Source organism: Stegostoma tigrinum, chromosome 15 (genome assembly GCF_030684315.1).
Source record: "Stegostoma tigrinum isolate sSteTig4 chromosome 15, sSteTig4.hap1, whole genome shotgun sequence".
NCBI lineage: Eukaryota > Metazoa > Chordata > Chondrichthyes > Orectolobiformes > Stegostomatidae > Stegostoma > Stegostoma tigrinum.
This window is the reverse complement of record NC_081368.1, coordinates 35152525-35171108: the sequence shown is the minus strand read 5'-3', so window position 1 is coordinate 35171108 and position 18584 is coordinate 35152525. Positions and strand designations below refer to the sequence as shown.

The following is an 18584-nucleotide window of genomic DNA, read 5'->3' as shown; positions in this document are numbered from 1 at the left end:
TTTAGATCTTAGAAGTATTCTGGTGAAAATTTGCATTTTGTCCCATGCAGGATAATTCTCTTAAAATTTACTAATTGAGGGAAAAGCTACCATAACTCAACAGATGGAGTAATTTTATTTGTGATTACATTGGATGGGAGCTCATGACAACATAATGCATGGGGTGACATTTGCATGACATCTCAATAGATGGTAATGACTCAACATGATTTTGCATCGGGAGAGGAATTCAAAAAAGCTGTCATACGCCCACCTCCTAGCCTCTCATTGCCTGATACCTGGCGCATATCATTAGCTCAACTTCTCACCAGAAATGTGCAATGTAAAGAAAGGAAGAAAAGTTAGGAAAGGGAAGTAAATATATGATTAATTGGATTCAATAGTAACATCACAGAAGCTGAATGTGTCAAATTTTTTTGACCCCAAAATACATAACTCTAATGAATTTGTTAACCCATGTGACAATTAGATTGTATGAGAATAGATTGACAGTACGAGCCAATTCCATTTAGATACAAAGGAAACCAAGTTTTGGTTTTCATTATTGTCCTCCGTCAGCTGATAAAATAAGTTAAAGCTTTTGAGAATCTTTGTAGCTCAGGTTGTGGATGAGGTTGTAGACTTGCTCGCCGAGCCAGTATGCTTGATTGTAGATGTTTCATCGTCCTGCTAGGTTACATAGTCAGTGTGCCTCTGGTGAAGCATTGGTGTTCTGTCCCACTTGTTATTTAAATGCCTCGGTTTGCTGGGGTGGTTGGCATCACTTCCAGTTCTGTTTTTCAGTGGTTCATATATTGGGTCCAGTTCAATGTGTTTGCTGATGGAGTTCCAGTTGGAATACCAGGCCTCCAGGAATTCTCTGGCATGTCTCCGTTTGGCTCATACTATTATGGATGTATTGTCCCAGTCAAATGCACGTGTATTGAGACCATTGAGAATCGGTCGCATCTCTTGGCAGCTAGTTGGTATTTATGTATCCATATTGTCAGTTTTCTTCCAGTTTGGCCTATGTCCTTGCATGCTATTTTGTACATTATGTTAGTTTTATTGGTTGTGGGTACGGGATCCTTTACGGTGATGAATCGATTCCACAATTATAAAATTAACTCTTCCATGCCAGAGAGGGTGGTCATAAGTATATTACAAGTTTCAACAAAATGTAACATCTTCAGGAACTTTTATAGTAATATTAACAGCATACGAGTGGAAATATTTGATAATTCTAATGATCTACATGAGTACTGCATGCCTCAGCACTTAGTTGCACATCCTCTGGAGAAGTATAGAATCACTGGCAACAACTGCTGGAATTCCAGGATGATATGCGCATTTGTGATTCAGGAGTTGCCATCAGTTTTAGTGGAGTGATAGCAATGAATACTAATAGTTTTACCGTCACTACTGCTAAGTTAGACCATATACTACCACTCATTCCATAAATTGATAGGCAAAATTTCAGCACATTTACCACTTTGTTCAATTTCTATGAAACTATGATTCGCTGCTCTGCATAGAAAAATTCCAATCCACAGCAACTTTTATGTCAACTATCTGATCATCTCAGTCCAACATCCAAGCCTAAGCGTTATCAATGCAATTAATTGCGCTGATAGGGAGAAATGAAATCACACATTGCTGAAATTAAAACTAAATGTTTTATTTAAAGTCTCCTCCTTTATTAAAATGTTAATTTTGGGTTGCTCTCTATAGAATTATAAAGTATAACATAGTTGATTAAAGAATCCTAATGGCGATACAAGCAAATAATCAAATACAAAAAACAAGTCATGGCTATCTTTTGTCAGACAAACCTCTGTCCCATATCTAGACAGTGAACAATTTGACAATATGTTGAAAATTCATGACCAAAATGTTGTTTGTTAGTTATACAGAAAGTAGAAAACAAATCGCTAGAAATCAGAAACAAAATGTTTGAAACAATTCAACAGGTCAATTAGAAACTTTGGAGAGAAAAGACAATTTAACATTTCTATTGCCAAGGAAAGTATTGGGAAAAGGCAAAACGAAGGGAAGGCCCGAAATAGACAATAGCAGACATAAAACAGGGTGACCTGTTTGAGTGGAAAACTGGTTGTCTTTAAAATCCTGCAATAATATGAACAATAAACAACAGCGCAAAGCATAAAAATATATTAAAAATACATATAAGGCAGAGAACTTATGAACACCTTGAATGGTGTAAGTAAATTGCCAATATAAAATGGAATCACGAACAGCCGGGAAAGTAACATAGAAAATAGTACCTTAAGGGGAAGAGAAAAGAAGCCGAAACTGAGGGTGCAGACTGAACTATCACCAAACTGATATTGCCTTCCAAACAGTGGCCTGCATCATGTTGCCCCAGAAATGCTGCGACACAAATGCCACCTCAGCAGATTAAAGTAAATTAGAGCAGATGCAGGAAACCTGAAAGAAAAGCAGGAAGTGGTAGAGAACCTCAGCAGGTCTTGCAGCACCAATGGAGAGAGAAACTGGCTTAACATTTTGAGTCCAATATATCTCTTCTTCAGAACTCTTTTTGGGCTTGAAATGTTACCTCTTCTTCTCTCTCCCCAGATGCATCCAGACCTGTTGAGCTTCTCCAGCACTTCCTGCTTTTATATCACATCATCAACATAGTTCTATTGGTATTTCATGGGTAGGGGAAGATTAGTTGTCATGTGAGGCAGGATCCCGCAATTGCAGTAATGTGCTGGCAATTCAAGTTGCATCCTTTGTAACAGCATATATTCTCTATCTTCAAGATTCTGGAGTCTGTCTTAGAAATATATGGCATTTACAGAACAGGAGTAGAATATACGTCCCAAGAAGTCTTATGTTGGTGTTTATTTTCTACAGTCATCTAACCCCATCAGAATTTTTCCTATTCTTTCTTCTTTGTGTGTTTATATAGCTTCCCCTTAAATGCATTCACTACATTTCCCCCATTTACTGCATATGGTGATGAGTTTCACATTCTAACCACCATCTGAATAAAAATATTTCTCTTGAATTCTTGTTTGATTTATATGCCAAACAGTCTGTAATTAGCCATATTCCACATCTTTCTGCTTCAGAGAAAGATAAATGTTTACTGTATGAATGATACCACTTTGCATCAGGCATGGCAGACCATGAATCTCTCCCATTCTTACTGTCTGCCATAGATAAGTTGGAGGAAATAGCAAGTTAATTATCTCTCTGTTCAGAAATGCCTTGCATTCTCCTTCCATGGTCAACAAGGCCTGAACTGGGACTTGAACTCAGAGCTTTTGGTTTAAAGGCTACCCATTATACCACAAGATTTCCAGGATCTTTTCATTGACTATCGTAGATTTGTAGCACCGAGTTCTGGTCTTGTCCACTAGTGGAAATATCTTCTCTACTTTAAATCTATCAAACCCTTTCAAAATTTAAAGGCCATAATCAGATTATCACTCAGTTTTCTTTTTTCTACAGAAAAAGGCCCCAGTCTGTTCAGCCACTACTATTAAGTCTTTTATGGTATCATTCTCATAAATCATTATTGTTCTTTCCACGTGTCTCTATATATCAATATGGAGACCAGAAATGTCTACAGTGCTCCTGGTCTAACCAATATTCTATATAGGTTTTTAGCTTTTCAATATTAGTCTTTTAGAAATGAGCCACCATCCTGTGTTTGTTTTATATGATCTCAGTAACATGACTATGTTTCATTATACTAGACTTTCCTATTTCCATTTCTTGTCTGCTGTACCCCTCATGAACCCATACCATGACATCAATTAATTGCTCATTCTCTGTGTCCTCTAAATGTCTAGCTCTATTTGAATAACTTCTATGTATCATCTCATGTTAACAGTACTTCTCAGGCTTTAAACATTTCCCGTTTTCTACTTAAACATTCACAGGTTACTCTACTTCTGCTCTTGTATCAGTGTGTCTATCCGTACAAATGCCATACGTAATGATAGAGGGAGAATTTAATTCATGAAGCAGTACTGTGCAGAGGATGCCTAATTCCCAGCGGCAGCTAACACTGTGGGACTCAACCTAACATGCTACAAGACTGCAAGACTGTTAAACATAGAAGCAGAAGTAGGCCATTCAGGCTATTGAGCTTGCACCACCGTTCAATTTGAGATCATTGCTGATCTGATAATCCTCAACCTCATTGTTCTGCCTGTTCCCTCATGCTGCACCACTTTCCTCATGAAGATCTTTGCCAATTGCTTGGGGGTTGTGAATTTTTGGAATTCTCTACCCTATCAGTCTGTGGAAGCTGAATCTTTGAATATGTTTCAGATAAAGATGGATAGATTTCCCATCACCATTATGGAAAGGGTTATGCAAACATTACAAGCAAAAGGCATTGAAGTATTCAATCAAGCATGTTCACATGAGGTGGTGTTGCAGGCTCATTGGGTTGAAAGGCTTACTCCTATTCCTAAGTGCCACACAGAGAATCAATGTAATCTGTACAGCATGATTAAAACCACAGATGTATCAGATTTTTCCCAATGGAGTCAGTGTATTATTTAAGTAAGTTTATAAAATCTGCAAAGGTACAGACTCACAGCTAAGCTGATACAACATCTATTATAAAAGTTAGGATAGGTACCTTATTTATTTTCAACACACGCTTTTCAAAAATCACTTTAGTCTGCGTCACAAGAGCTAACACCTGGAAGTAGGTTTGTAAAATTATTATTGTATGATTCTGTATGCATTTTAGATCTTTAAACCCTAGACAATTTTGCATAAAACTCTTTTACTTTTGAAAAATTACATTGGTAACAATTACATTTTTCTGTACTTGTATGAAAATATTAATCAATACTGAATACTGAACAAAATATCCAGTATTAGCAGTTTGTAAGTTTCTTATGCTTTAAATTTGATTGATTTGGTTTTAAAGGGAGTCATCAAGGGCTACTACAGTTTTTCACTTACATTAATTAGCCTGTTATCAAAATATTATCAACATGATATTGGTTTTGAAATGCAGTAAGTTATGATTAAATAAATTTGATAAGCAATAACATTTCAGCATAGGAAAGGCACCTCAGTCATCATGTTTGCCACATGGAGATGCTATTCAAATCCAATTTTGATATTCTTTCCTTAAACCCCTTATTATTTTTCGTTAGTAATTGAACTACCTTTTTTAAATGATTCGCCTAAAATAACATATCCAGGAACACTTTCCACTGTTGTGGAGGAGGTTTTCTGTAATAAGAATTATGGACAAATATACCACTTCTGGTTTTCCTACTTAACCAAGAGCACGCAGCTTAAAACACTAACTTGCAATTTCTCTATATCTACATAACTCACTGAAGTAAACATTCTTTATGTATAAATCTTGTTAGTGAATGTTAACAAAGGAATTTTAACCAATTCCAGTCAATTTTTTACTTGACATCAAAACTTATGTTTACAGACATTGGTGAGAAGTGGTTAGTTGTATTAATAGCCCCCTCCTGGGCTGAGAAATCCTAAGGTGATTGCATGATCCCACCACTCACTCTGTGCATTAGTCAAAAGTAAAATTGGAATTGCAACACTATTATTATGTTTTAGTCATTGGTCTGGAAATGTCAGGTGGCATGTGAATCACATGGATGTTAGGATATCTAGCACTTATGTTTAAAGAGGATTTTTGGGTGTGTATAATTTGCCCCGTGTGCAAAGTAAAATAAAAATTGTTTTATTACTTTAGGAAAGTTTATAAATGTAACCTTTACGCACAACAAAATATACCTGGGACAATGTTACACAATATTAACTTTGACTTTAATGGTAATTTTAGTTGTTTGGCCTGGACATAGTAATTGCGATTGCAATAATTATGGAAAATCAGTTTATTGTCACAGAGCCATTGCCAATAGTAGATGTGTTTTATAATAGAATATGTGGTGTGTAAAAATACATCAATGTGTATGTCTTCAGATTTTGACACAGTTGGTAGTTATACTGGTTTGGCAAAATGGGTGAACTAGACAGCATGTGTTCCAACTCCATCTGTCTCTTCACTTGGTGCTTTTTCAGTGCCAGAGGGAACAGCATTTTCACTCAGAAGTGGAGTTTCAGTTGGATGCGCGTGTACCTCAGATGCATCCATCCTGCTGTGGTCTACCTGTGACAACTGAGTAGCAGTCTCATTTGTTGTTGCTGCTGCTGAGGCATCATCAGTGGGGACAGTTGCATATGTAGTAGATGTTCTCCTCGCTTCTTGTTTCACCCTTGAGAAAACAGAAATAATGAGAAATTATGATATTCTCTATAGCCATATCCATTTTCTATATAAATGAGAAATGAAAATTGACAAACTTGCTTATCCCTAAGTTTATAAATTTCAGTCCTGGCTTATAGTATTAATTGTGCCTGGAGTACAGCCCTGTAGGAAGTAGCTAGCCTCAGGTTCTTGGCCAGATCATTATCAACAGGTAGGAGCCTAACCAGAGAATGTCAGCATGCTGTGGGACCATCGGCAATATTACAGAGGTAGAAGTATTTGGCCTTCATAATGGGACAAATATGAAGTCAGAAGCTCAACTGAGCATAAGATATACCAAGCTGGTAAACAGTCTGTTTTAGTCTGAAGTACTTCATGGATAAGGAGACAAAGTTGAAGACTAGGGAACAAATTTTATTGCAGGACCGAAGAAACTGGCTTTAGTCTTCCCTATAATCAGCTGGAGCAAATTACTTTGAGTTTGTACTAGATGGCAGACAAGCAGATTGATAGTTTCAGTGATAGTTTACGAGATAGTGGAGAGGTTGACATGGGTTGATGATCATGTAGCGCTGAGTATTGCCAAAGTACTTTTGAAACCAATACTGTGGTTCTGGATGATGTTCTTGAGAGAACAGTTAATTGTTTCAGCTAAAATGGGGACTAAGAAAGGAAGTTTTATGCTCAGCAGTTTCATGGGAATATGTTCAAGGTCAAGAAATATAGTTTCATGGAAATGATCCTCACAGACAGGGCACGAATGGAGATAGGGAAGAAGCTAGAGAAAGATGCAAATTCAAAAATATGGATTGGGATTACGGGGAGACAGGGATATTTGATTGAGGTGGCCAGAAATTGTAAGAAAGGTAACTGAGGCAGTTGAATGCGTGGTCTCAATCTTGGTGATAATGAATCTGTGTGTTCCTTGCCCTATTTGATCTGAGGTGGGTATTAGGGCCTGAAAGTTATCTGGTTGTAATCAACTAACCTGGCCCTGATGGGAACTGTTTGTGGGATGTTCCGAAATAATCAAACATTCAGGTACTGGACGGATGCATATTCCTAAGAATGGATAAAACCTAATGCTTTCCTCTCTGTTTTGTTATTGAGTTGATAACAACTAACTAAACACAGGTGGAAAAAAAACCTTCCTGCAACGTAACGTTTGAAACATTATGAATAATAGAATTGAAAATAACACTCACTGAAATTCAGTATCTTTCCCCGCATTTTTCTTTGCCTTCTTCTTTGTAATTACCCAGACAATAGCTCCAATCACAATTGCGGCCAGAACTGCCCCAATTATGGCTCCTATAATGTGATCGCTCTCAGAAGCTACAGTAAAAAGAAGAAAATGAGGATAAAGAGCAGTCAGTAAATAATTTGATCCTGTTAGGCCACTGGCAGATGTTTGATGCAACCAACATTAGATATGAATCCAGAATGTGTGAAACATTATGCTGACAGCTAGTCCAGGATTGGGAGTTGGATTCACAGTGTCGCATACTTGCACATACTCGACATTACATATATTAGTCGACTGGACATTGTTCTTTGCAAACAGAAAGAATATGTACACATTGCACCAGTTTCAGGTACACAAAATAAATGACACATATTTTCTTGTTCATTTCTCAGGGCATGCCTTGACCAATTAGAGTCAACCTGCCTGGTATAAAACTTGAACAAAGCTTGGCACTTGATTGTCAATCATCCTCTAGCTTGTGTTTTCTCAATGGCAGCAAATCAGAGTCCACTTGTCAACAAATCAGTACATTCCTCTGATATATTATAAATGTTATTTTCTCTTTACTTTAGTAATACTTGTGAATTGCTCTGATGAGTGCAAGACAAAAAGCTTTGACAAAATGTGTATTATTTCTCAGCAATACTCAGTTCAGTAATACCAAATGGTCACTCTTACATAGCGTAAAAAACTAGCTAGAAAATACTAATGCTTTGTTTTGAAAATGCCTCACAAACAGTGGCAAGCCAAGATTGCAATCTTATGATATTTGAAGTGAAGTAGCAGAATAAGGAAACTCAACATTCTGTATTTTTGCAGGAAGAATTGCATTGCAGGATGAAAAGATAATAAGTAAAAGCTTGAAGAGAAGAAATTCAGACATTAATGGCATGAAATTAGAGGTGTGAAGAAACGGTCTCCCAGAAAGTGTTAAATATGCAAGAGTCATTGTCGTCTTACCAGGCCATAGGGCTGCTCTCCCATTAGAGGGAGGGAAAGAGAGAGACAGGGAGAGAGTGAGAGGGAGAGATATGACTGGTGGACCTGAGGGTCACTATACCTAGGGTGAGTGGAGAGCCTGAGAAGAAGAACACTTCATGGCAACCTCAGCTAGTGCAGGAATTGAGCTGATGCTGTAGGAACCACTTTTCATCATAAACCAGCTGTCCAGCCAACGGAGTGAACCAGTTCCCCATTGTTAGTAAATTAACGTGATATCCTTATACTTCACAATCGTTTTAAAATGGTCGTTTAACATTTAGATTTTCACACACCATAAGTTACCCAAAAGTCATCACAATAGTCATTCTCCTACTTCTAACACTCTCATTGATAATTGTACAGCTAATCCCAATTTACTGTGGCATTCTCTCCTCTCACAATTCTCCTCCTTTTCTCCACTGTCCTTTTCATCTCAGTTAATTTGACTCGTCCAAACCATTGAGGTTGAAATAGGTCTCATTGGGTTCATTCTTCACTTCTCTCAATCCCACAAATCAATCTGGCACATTTCTCCCTTTACTTCTAGTGCAAGCTGTCACTCTTCTTTTGTGCTTACATAGAGCAACAAATAAAGTCTAGCTGTGAAAAATGCATAATGCAACTTTTGCATCTGGATTACAACATTGCATCTCAAAACTTACTATTAAAAGTTGACATCAAATTTCTGGATAATAAAATGTGAGGCTGGATGAACACAGCAGGCCAAGCAGCATCTCAGGAGCACAAAAGCTGACGTTTCGGGCCTAGACCCTTCATCAGAGAGGGGGATGGGGAGAGGGAACTGGAATAAATAGGGAGAGAGGGGGAGTCGGACCGAAGATGGAGAGAAAAGAAGATAGGTGGAGAGAGTATAGGTGGGGAGGTAGGGAGGGGATAGGTCAGTCCAGGGCAGACGGACAGGTCAAGGAGGTGGGATGAGGTTAGTAGGTAGATGGGGGTGCGGCTTGGGGTGGGAGGAAGGGATGGGTGAGAGGAAGAACCGGTTAGGGAGGCAGAGACAGGTTGGACTGGTTTTGGGATGCAGTGGGTGGGGGGTAAGAGCTGGGCTGGTTGTGTGGTGCAGTGGGGGGAGGGGACGAACTGGGCTGGTTTAGGGATGCAGTAGGGGAAGGGGAGATTTTGAAACTGGTGAAGTCCACATTGATTAGGCTGCAGGGTTCCCAGGCGGAATATGAGTTGCTGTTCCTGCAACCTTCGGGTGGCATCATTGTGGCAGTGCAGGAGGCCCATGACGGACATGTCATCTAGAGAATGGGAGGGGGAGTGGAAATGGTTTGCGACTGGGAGGTGCAGTTGTTTGTTGCGAACTGAGCGGAGGTGTTCTGCAAAGCGGTCTCCAAGCCTCCGCTTGGTTTCCCCAATGTAGAGGAAGCCACAAATTTCTGCTTTGGTCTTAAATGTTTTGCTTTTACTAATCTGCACTACTCTACTGTTCATTGAAATTGGTTCTGAGATAACACCACAGAGGCTGGTATCCCTTCACCGAGTCAACATTTAGTTACACATGGAGATCGACAGTGATCCAGCTCCCTCAGAGCCAGCTCTCAGAGTGAACAGAACCTCTGACACTCCTGTTTATATCTATCAGCGAGGACTCCCTGATTGGGCCAGATTAACATCCTTAATCAGGGACCTCATATTCTATGAGGGCCACCTGGCTAACCTTGTTACAATCATTACAATTTCTATTCTTATTAACATTGATCATATTAACAAGCTTTTCCATTCACTCTATATGCTCATGTTTAACAAAGGCTTAAGTATACTAACAGAGTGTTGACAGATCAATAGTACATGTCTCGTTTCCCAAGTTATTAGATGCTGTGCATTGGTAAACACCATGTTCATGTTGTGAAACATTTGAAATGGTCAACAGTCCAGTTCTTGGGTCTGAAAGATAAACAAAATAAATGGTGAGAAAATCGGTGAGAAGACTAATCATGGGAAAATTTTAAAGAAATAAACTAACTTAGTTACTGTACTGTTGAGTATTGAAAACACTTTGTTTTTGATTCTTACCAGAGTAGCCAGAAATATTTTGATGAACATTGTTTACATTTTCCACCCAGTGATAACTTGGAGTTGGTACTCCTTGGTCAGAATGACAGGATAATATTGCTGCATTCATCTTCGCAGGATGGACTGTAATACCACACTTTGGCTTTGAGGGTGGAACTGTAACAAAATTAAAGTACTTTAACTGAAATGCACTACAGGAAGATTATTGAGGCAAATGATAGAACATTTCGAGTTACCAAATTTTTTGTTCGGTGTGAAATTGTTCTGCTGACTCTTGTTTATTAATTTGTGTTTCACTCTCAATGAGAATGATGATCCACTTGTGAGAGTTTAGCAGGAAAGAATTATCTCTCCATAGTAATTTAAATAATGCATGAATTAAATTTAAGCATCGAAGAATACTTTTTACAAAGTTTTTAAAAATATAGTGTCAGCTTTCTGATGTAATCGTCATCAGGAACAAAGAGCAATTGAAAATCTTTATAAATAGAAATGGGCATGTTTTCTTCCTCTGAGTTCTATGCTGCTCAAAACTGCAGTCAGCCACATCGCCTTTTTCATCTAGAGTCAGAGAACTCGGTCAAATCTATCAGAATCTTCAACACAAACATTATTTATAATTTATTCTCTTTACTCATTAAATATACATAAAGGGTAGAGCAATTGACAGCAACATTTGGAGACCAGAGACAGTGTAACAAGATTATAGAACTGGCAAGGTAGAGAGGGAAATTTAGGAATCATGACTAGAGGAAAATGAGGAGAGCTCTTATGGTACAGTGGGAGTGTCCCTACCTCTGAACCAGATGATCTTAGATAAACTCTCACCTCCTCCAGAGTTATGTCTTAACACATCGGAGCAGGTTGACTAAAAATATCTCCAGGCGCAACAGTAATGTCCCTGGTTCAAGTCTCACTTGCTCAAGAGACATATAATAACATCTCTGAAGGGTTGATTATGAAATATATAGGGGAAAACAGTGAATCCTAAACCAGGTCCTTCCAAGTTAATAGTCTTCGAGCATTGTTTAGATGTATGTCAATGGATTTCAAGAGCCAAGTATTAAGTTTAAACTAATGTTCTCACTAAATTACATTATATTTGAAGTTTCTAGATGTCCTGGGCCAGACATTATCAATCAGTGAGACAAAAACACTACAAATAGTCATTTTCAAGACTCCAGGGCATAGAATACAAATTGCCAAAATGCTGAATAAGAAAGCTTGGATTTCATGAGTTAGATTGTTGGGGCCTAGGGGCTAAGGGTTGTAGATTAAGGAGTGGCCTGGGAAAACCAGTTTAATAGTGGATTCCAAGAAAAGAAATTTGTAGAATACCTCTGAGATGGTTCTTTTTTTGCTGCAGCTAATGGTAGAGTTCACTAGGGAACAAGCAATCCTGGATTTGGTGATGTGTAATAGCAGAGACTTGACTTGGAAGTTTAAGGTGAAGGAACCCCTATAGGGTAGTGGTCATAATGTGATAGAATTCACCCTGCAGTTTGAGAGGGAGTGGATGGAATCAGATTACAAACAGTAATACAATTGAGTAAAGGTAACTACAAAGACATGAGGGAAGAGTTGGCCAGAGTTGATTGGAGGGGGGATGAGACTGGCAGGGAAGACTCTGAAGCAGCAACAGCAGAAGTTTCTGGAGGGAATTCAGGAGGCACGGCAGAAATTCATCCCATGGAAGAAGAAATTTACTAAGGGCGGGATGAGGCAACTATGGCTGACAGGGGAAGTCAGGGACAGCATAAAAGCAAAACAAAAAGCATACAATGTGGTAACAATTAGTGGGAAGTCTGGGGATTTAAACACCATCAGAAGGCAACTAAAAAACCAAAAAGGGAAAAGAGGATGAAATATTAGAGTAAGCTCACTAGTAACAAAAAAGATTGCAGGAGTTGTTTTTTAGATATATAAAAGGTGAGACAGCCAAGAGAGGACGTTGAATGGCTGGAAAATGAAGTTGCAGAAGTAGAAATGGGAAACAAAGAAATGGCAGAGGAACTGAATAGGTCCTTTGTATCAATCTAAATTACAGAAGATACCAGCAGCTCAGAAACAAAAACAGAAGTTGCTGGAAGCTCAACAGGTCTGGCAGCATCTGTGAAGAAAAAAATCAGAGTTAATGTTCTGAGTTCGGTGACCCTTGCTCAGAACGCTCAGTCAGACATTAACAATCAGTGGGACAAAATGCTTAGAACTCTCAGTTCTGAGGGAGAGTCACTGGACCTGAAACGTTAACTAATTATTTTCTTCACAGATGCTGCCAGACCTGCTGAGCTTTTCAAGCAACTTCTGTTTTTGCTCCTGATTTACAGCATCCACAGTTCTTTACATTTTTACCAGCAGCTTAGAGTTCAGAGGTGAGTGTCATAGCCATCACTAAGGAGAAGGTGCTGGGGAAACTGCAAGGTCTGGAGTTCTGAAGGAGATAGCTGAGGAGATTGTGGGGGCAATGGTGATGAACTTTCAGGAATCAGGGAAGGCCCTAAAGGACTGGAGAACTGCTAATGTAACACTCCTGTATAAGAAGAGGGGGAGGCAGAAGACAGGAAACTATAAGCCATATAGCTTGACCTCGGTCATTGGTAAGATTTTAAGGTCCACCATTAAAGATGGGATTGCAGTGCACTTGGAAGTGCATAGTGAAATATTTTTGTGAAGAGGCAGTCATGCCTAACAAATCTTTTGGTATTATTTGAGGAGCAATTTAGACAAAGGAGAGCCAGTAGACATGCTCCATTTGGATTTCCAGAAGGCCTTTGACAAGATGCTGCACAGGAGGCTGCTGGATAAGATAAGAGCTGATGGTGTTAGGAGCAAGGTGCTGGCATGGATGGGTGATTAACTGACTGGCAGAAGGCAGAGAGTGGGGATAAGGAAGTTTTCTTCAGGAAGGCAGCTGGTGACCAGTGGAGTTCTGAAAGAGACAATGTTGGGAACAAATCTATTCATGTTATAGAATCATAGAATCATAGAACATTACAGCACAGTACAGGCCCTTCGGCCCTCGATGTTGTGTCGACCTTTCATACCAATCTGAAGTCCATCTAACCTACACTATTCCATATACGTCCATATGCTTGTCCGATGATGACTTAAATGTACCTAAAGTTGGCGAATCTACTACTGTTGTAGGCAATGCATTCCATTCCCTTACTACTCTGAGTAAAGAAACTACCTCTGACATCTGTCCTATATCTTTCACCCCTCAATTTAAAGCTATGCCCCCTCGTGCTTGCCGTCACCATCCTAGGAAAAAGGCTCCCCCTATCCACCCTATCTAACCCTCTGATTATTTTATATGTCTCAATTAAGTCACCTCTCAACCTTCTTCTCTCTAATGAAAACAGCCTCAAGTCCCTCAGCCTTTCCTTGTAAGACCTTCCCTCCATACCAGGCAACATCTCCTCTGCACCCTTTCCAAAGCTTCCACACCATTCTTATAATGCGGTGACCAGAACTGTACGCAATACTCCAAGTGCGGCCGCACCAGAGTTTTGTACAGCTGCAGCATAACCTCTTGGTTCCAGAACTCGATCCCTCTATTAATAAAAGCTAAAACACTGTATGCCTTCTTAACAGCCCTGTCAACCTGGGTGGCAACTTTCAAGGATCTGTGTACATGGACACCGAGATCTCTCTGCTCATCTACACTACTAAGAATCTTACCATTAGCCCAGTACTTTGCCTTCTGGTTACTCCTACCAAAGTGCATCACCTCACACTTGTCTGCATTAAACTCCATTTGCCACCTCTCAGCCCAGCTCTGCAGCTTATCTATGTCTCTCTGTAACCTACAGCATCCTTCGTCACTATCCACAACTCCACCGACCTTACTGTCGTCTGCAAATTTACTAACCCATCTTTCTACGCCCTCATCCAGGTCATTTATAAAAATGACAAACAACAGTGGACCCAACACCGACCCTTGCGGTACACCACTAGTAACTGGTCTCCAGGATGAACATTTCCCATCAACTACCACCCTCTGTCTTCTTTCAGCGAGCCAATTTCTGTTTGTTATACATTAACAAACTGGATGAATTAACTGAGAGCATTGTTGCTAAGTTAGCAGATGACATAAAGATAGGTGGAGGAACAGGAGGCTGCAGAAGGACCTAGACAGGCCAGGAGAATGGGAAAAAAATGGCAGATGGAATGCAATGTGGGAAAGTGTGAGATTATGCACTTTGGTCTAGATACAGACTATTTTCTAAATGAGGAATAGCTTCGGAAATCTGAAGCACAAAGGGACTTGAGAGTCTGAGTTCAGGAATCTCTTAAGGTTAACAGGTAGATTCATTGGCAGTTAAGAAGGCAAATGCAATGTTGGCATTTATTTCAAGAGGGCTGGAAAACAAAAGTAGAGATGTACTGCTGAGGCTGTATAAGGCTCTGGTCAGACTGCATTTGAAATATTGTGAACATTTTCGGGCCCTGTATCTCAGGAAGGATGAGCTGACCTTGGTCCTGAGGAGGTTTACTAGAATGGTCCCTGGGGATAAAGGGCTTGTCAAATTATATTCAATGGAGTTTAGAAGGATGCGGGGGGTGGGGAATCTGATTGAAACTTACAGAATACTCAGAGGCCTGGATAGACCACAAATCCTGCCAACTTAAAGAATTATACATGGTGTGTTATAATTCATAGAACTCCTACTGTGTGGAAACAGGCCCTTAGGCCCAACAAGTCCACACCAACCCTCAGAGAATCCCACCTAGGCCCAACCCCCTATAACGCACCTAATCTACTCACAATGCTATGAACAATTTAGCATAGCCAAACCACCTAGACTGCATATTTTTGGACTGCGGGAGGAAACCAGAGCACCCAGAGGAAACCCACACAAACACAGGGAGAATGTGCAAACTCCACACTTCAGGTGCCTGAGGGTGGAATTGAACCTGGGTCCCTGGCACTGTGAGGCAGCAGTGCTAATCACTTAGCCACCATGCCTTCCTCACATTCTTACAACGTTTTTGCAATTTTCCCCTCAATCCTCAAACAGTGACTTCAACATTTTCCCATTGATCTTATTGCCGTACAACACATCTACCACTTCAACTCTCCTGCACTTTACTTTGAAGATCAGGGTGTGTGTTCCTATGCACAAATTGAGGCTTGAGGTGTGCGTTCTTGTTGCCAAGTGCAACAAATCTAGGGATTACAGTTAGGATAATCAGGGCTCTATTGAGACATTAAACCAGGGCCTGGGATTTTGATCAGCCAGGGCTGTCCAGGGGGTGAGTCACAATCTTCCCTGGTGTTTTGCTCAGTAATAGGGTATTTATCAAGGAAAGTGCATGGAGTCCTGGGAAAGCTGTAGAAACCAAGTCATTGAACATACTTAAGACCGAGACAAATGAGTTGTTTATTGGTAAGAGGATCAAGGTTTAAGGGGTGAAAATCTGGAAAGCAGGGTACAGACAGGTCACAGGGTCTCTGCTTTCCACCTGGGGCCAACAAGGAAGCGTAAAACATCATGGGCTCTGTGAGTTAAGTGGGGAAATTAGGAGTAATGTAAACGGGCTCAGTGAATAAAGGGAAAAGCTGGAAGGTCATAGGGATAACAGGGACAGCAACACTAAAAGGGACATGAGAGAAGGGAGTAATTTACATGTCACAGCCAGAACTTGCAAGTTATTCATAATAAAACAAACTTGAAACCTCGCCATGTCGTACTAGGAGGTAGCTACACAGTAACTACACAAGATGACTGGCAGTGCATACAAAACAAGCAGAGTATGTTACTTAAACAAAAACAGAAGTGACTGGAGAAACTCAGCAGGCCTGGCTGCAGCTGTGGAGAGACAGCAGAATTAACATTTCAAGCCCAGTGACGCTTACTCACAGATTAAGTTACTTTTTTCTTTGGGGAATAGAGTATAACTTTTGGATATGGCTAATCACAGTATCATGCCTCCACTGATTCAATAATGCCACCCATCTAGTTTCAATTTGTATTTAATTGGCTGATCATTCATTATCCAAGAATGTGGATTAAATATGATGGCCTCAAACAATCATAACCATTACATGTCAGCTAGGCAAATACAATGAGACAATACAAAAAGTGCCACCTAAATTTTCTGTTTCACAAACACATTCTATACTTCACCATGAGAGACAATGCTTCACAGCTGCCACTTTCACACACTGAACTGCAATGCTGAAGGGCATGGTCAGTGATAGGTAAGGCAGCGCTGCTTTTTTGTGGGGAGGGGCTGCGGGCAAGGTGGCTTGCTGGCAGAATTCTATTCCCAAAATAGTATGCAAACTTTGGTTTTGAAAAGTGCATTGGATAAAGTGATATACCTCAATGGCCCTTATCGAGGTATGACAGTGAGACACTTGGAAAGCCTTCATATCATGCTGTGACATGTGACGGATGTGAAGGCACGTGCGTTCCCTCGACTAAAGTGAATTATCTTTCTAACAGTTCCCAGGGATGATCTGCTCATGGATCTCACTTAATGATTGTTTCCATGGCTGACGCCCTTGTGGCCCTGATGCAACTCTGAAGACAATGTAGAAGGACTCAGCGATTAAAACTTCATCAACAAGCCAAGTAAGAAGAGCAACTTTCAGCAGTCGTTGCATAACCTCGAGAGAGAGAGAGAGAGAGAGAGAGAGAGAGACATAGCAGGTGTAAATCCACGACAGAAGTGGCAGAGAATGTGAAGACCTCAGATCTACAGGCCTCACTGTCATTTTCTTCAATGGCCTGAAAGAGAGTGCAGGGACTGATTAAAGGTGTCCCAAGTCACTCTCACCAATCTGGAGCAGCACCTGCACTCATAAGTACTGCAAGGCAATCCTATCAGCATTCCTGAATTTTTCAGCCAGCAGCACATTTCAAGGAGCATCTGGAATTCCATGTAGCATCTCCCAAGCTTCAGCCCATAAATACCCCTGTGACTGAAGACATTTTCTCTAGATCGCAACTGATCATATCTTTCTCCTATGATAAGGAAAGTAAAGCAACTCACCCTGTGGGATTCTCCTCCATTGCTGGCTTCCCCCAGGTGCAGTGTGCTCTTGACTGCACCCTGTTGCTTTGAGAGTGCCCTAGAACTGCTAAATTTATCAAAAAAGCTTCCATTCTACCAATGTTTAATAACCTGTGGCCACAAATGCGAAATCATTCAGGTCTGCACCAGATATCCTGGGTGCTGTCATCACTTTTACATACACATAGCTTGCTGAGTCCTTCCAAGGACCTTAACCCATGAACAGGAAAGGCTACAGGCATCAACCTCCAAACATGGCCCATGTTACTTTGACAAAACCGCAAAGTGACACAGAATGTAGATTCAATGCTGCCTGTGCTTCCATGAGGCCCATTGTGGACAGACCATAAGCCTCCTAAAAATAAAGTTTCAATGTCTATATTGTCCTGGTGGAGCCTTGCAGTATCCCCTAAAAGGATATCCTACATCATGGTTGCAAGCTGTGGTCCTCACACTCAGGGCTGTGAAAAGGCCCTTGCCTGGAAGCAGAATGTTTTAGAGGATGAAGGTGAGGATCACAACATTGACAGGAGAACCATCCAAGACAGCATGACGGAGCAAGGAGATAGTAAGAACTACCGATGCTGGAGCCAGAGATGACACAGCGTGGTGCTGGAGGAACACGGCAGGCCAGGCACCAACAGAGGAGCAGGAAAGATGACGTTTTGGGTTGGGACCCTTCTTCAGAAATGCATCTGTGAGGCTAAGAGGCCAGAGAGAATCTCATTCAAATCTACCTATGGAATGAATGAACACTGCTTTGGATTTTATTTAATTGTTTAACATTCTGATGGTAATCTGGCAAGCACCCTCTGCTTACTACAAAGGAGAACTGTTTCTTGCTATTTTTAGTTTTTAACTCTTTGCTTTGCTGAATACATGTCTCATTATCTATGTGACTTTATGCTTGATATCTTTGGGTGATTCCCACTTCAGCTATCTACACACCAGCTGTCCTACTGACCTTAAGAAAACAGCAGTAGAGAGTGAGTCAGTACACCAATATCATGTGGCACTAAATCTCTTCAGGCTTCAGTCAGCAAACCTCATCTGAATGAGTGATAATGGGAACTG

At 40.3% G+C, this 18584-nt stretch overlaps 1 protein-coding gene across 5 annotated transcripts in view; it reads right to left on the bottom strand.

Moving 5' to 3' along the window:
- Positions 1-1641: 1641 nt before the first annotated feature.
- LOC125458832 (heat shock factor protein 1-like) overlaps positions 1642-18584 on the bottom strand; it is a 114552-nt gene continuing 97609 nt past the window's right edge. For all 5 annotated transcript variants that reach the window (XM_059651413.1, XM_059651416.1, XM_059651415.1 and 2 more), the window contains 4 exons: positions 10488-10643; positions 10239-10358; positions 7426-7555; positions 1642-6227 (listed from right to left, as the gene is read on the bottom strand). In XM_059651413.1, the coding sequence (XP_059507396.1) occupies positions 5981-6227; positions 7426-7555; positions 10239-10358; positions 10488-10643 (653 nt within the window). In that variant the 3' untranslated portion in view covers positions 1642-5980. The remainder of the gene's footprint in view (positions 6228-7425; positions 7556-10238; positions 10359-10487; positions 10644-18584) is intronic.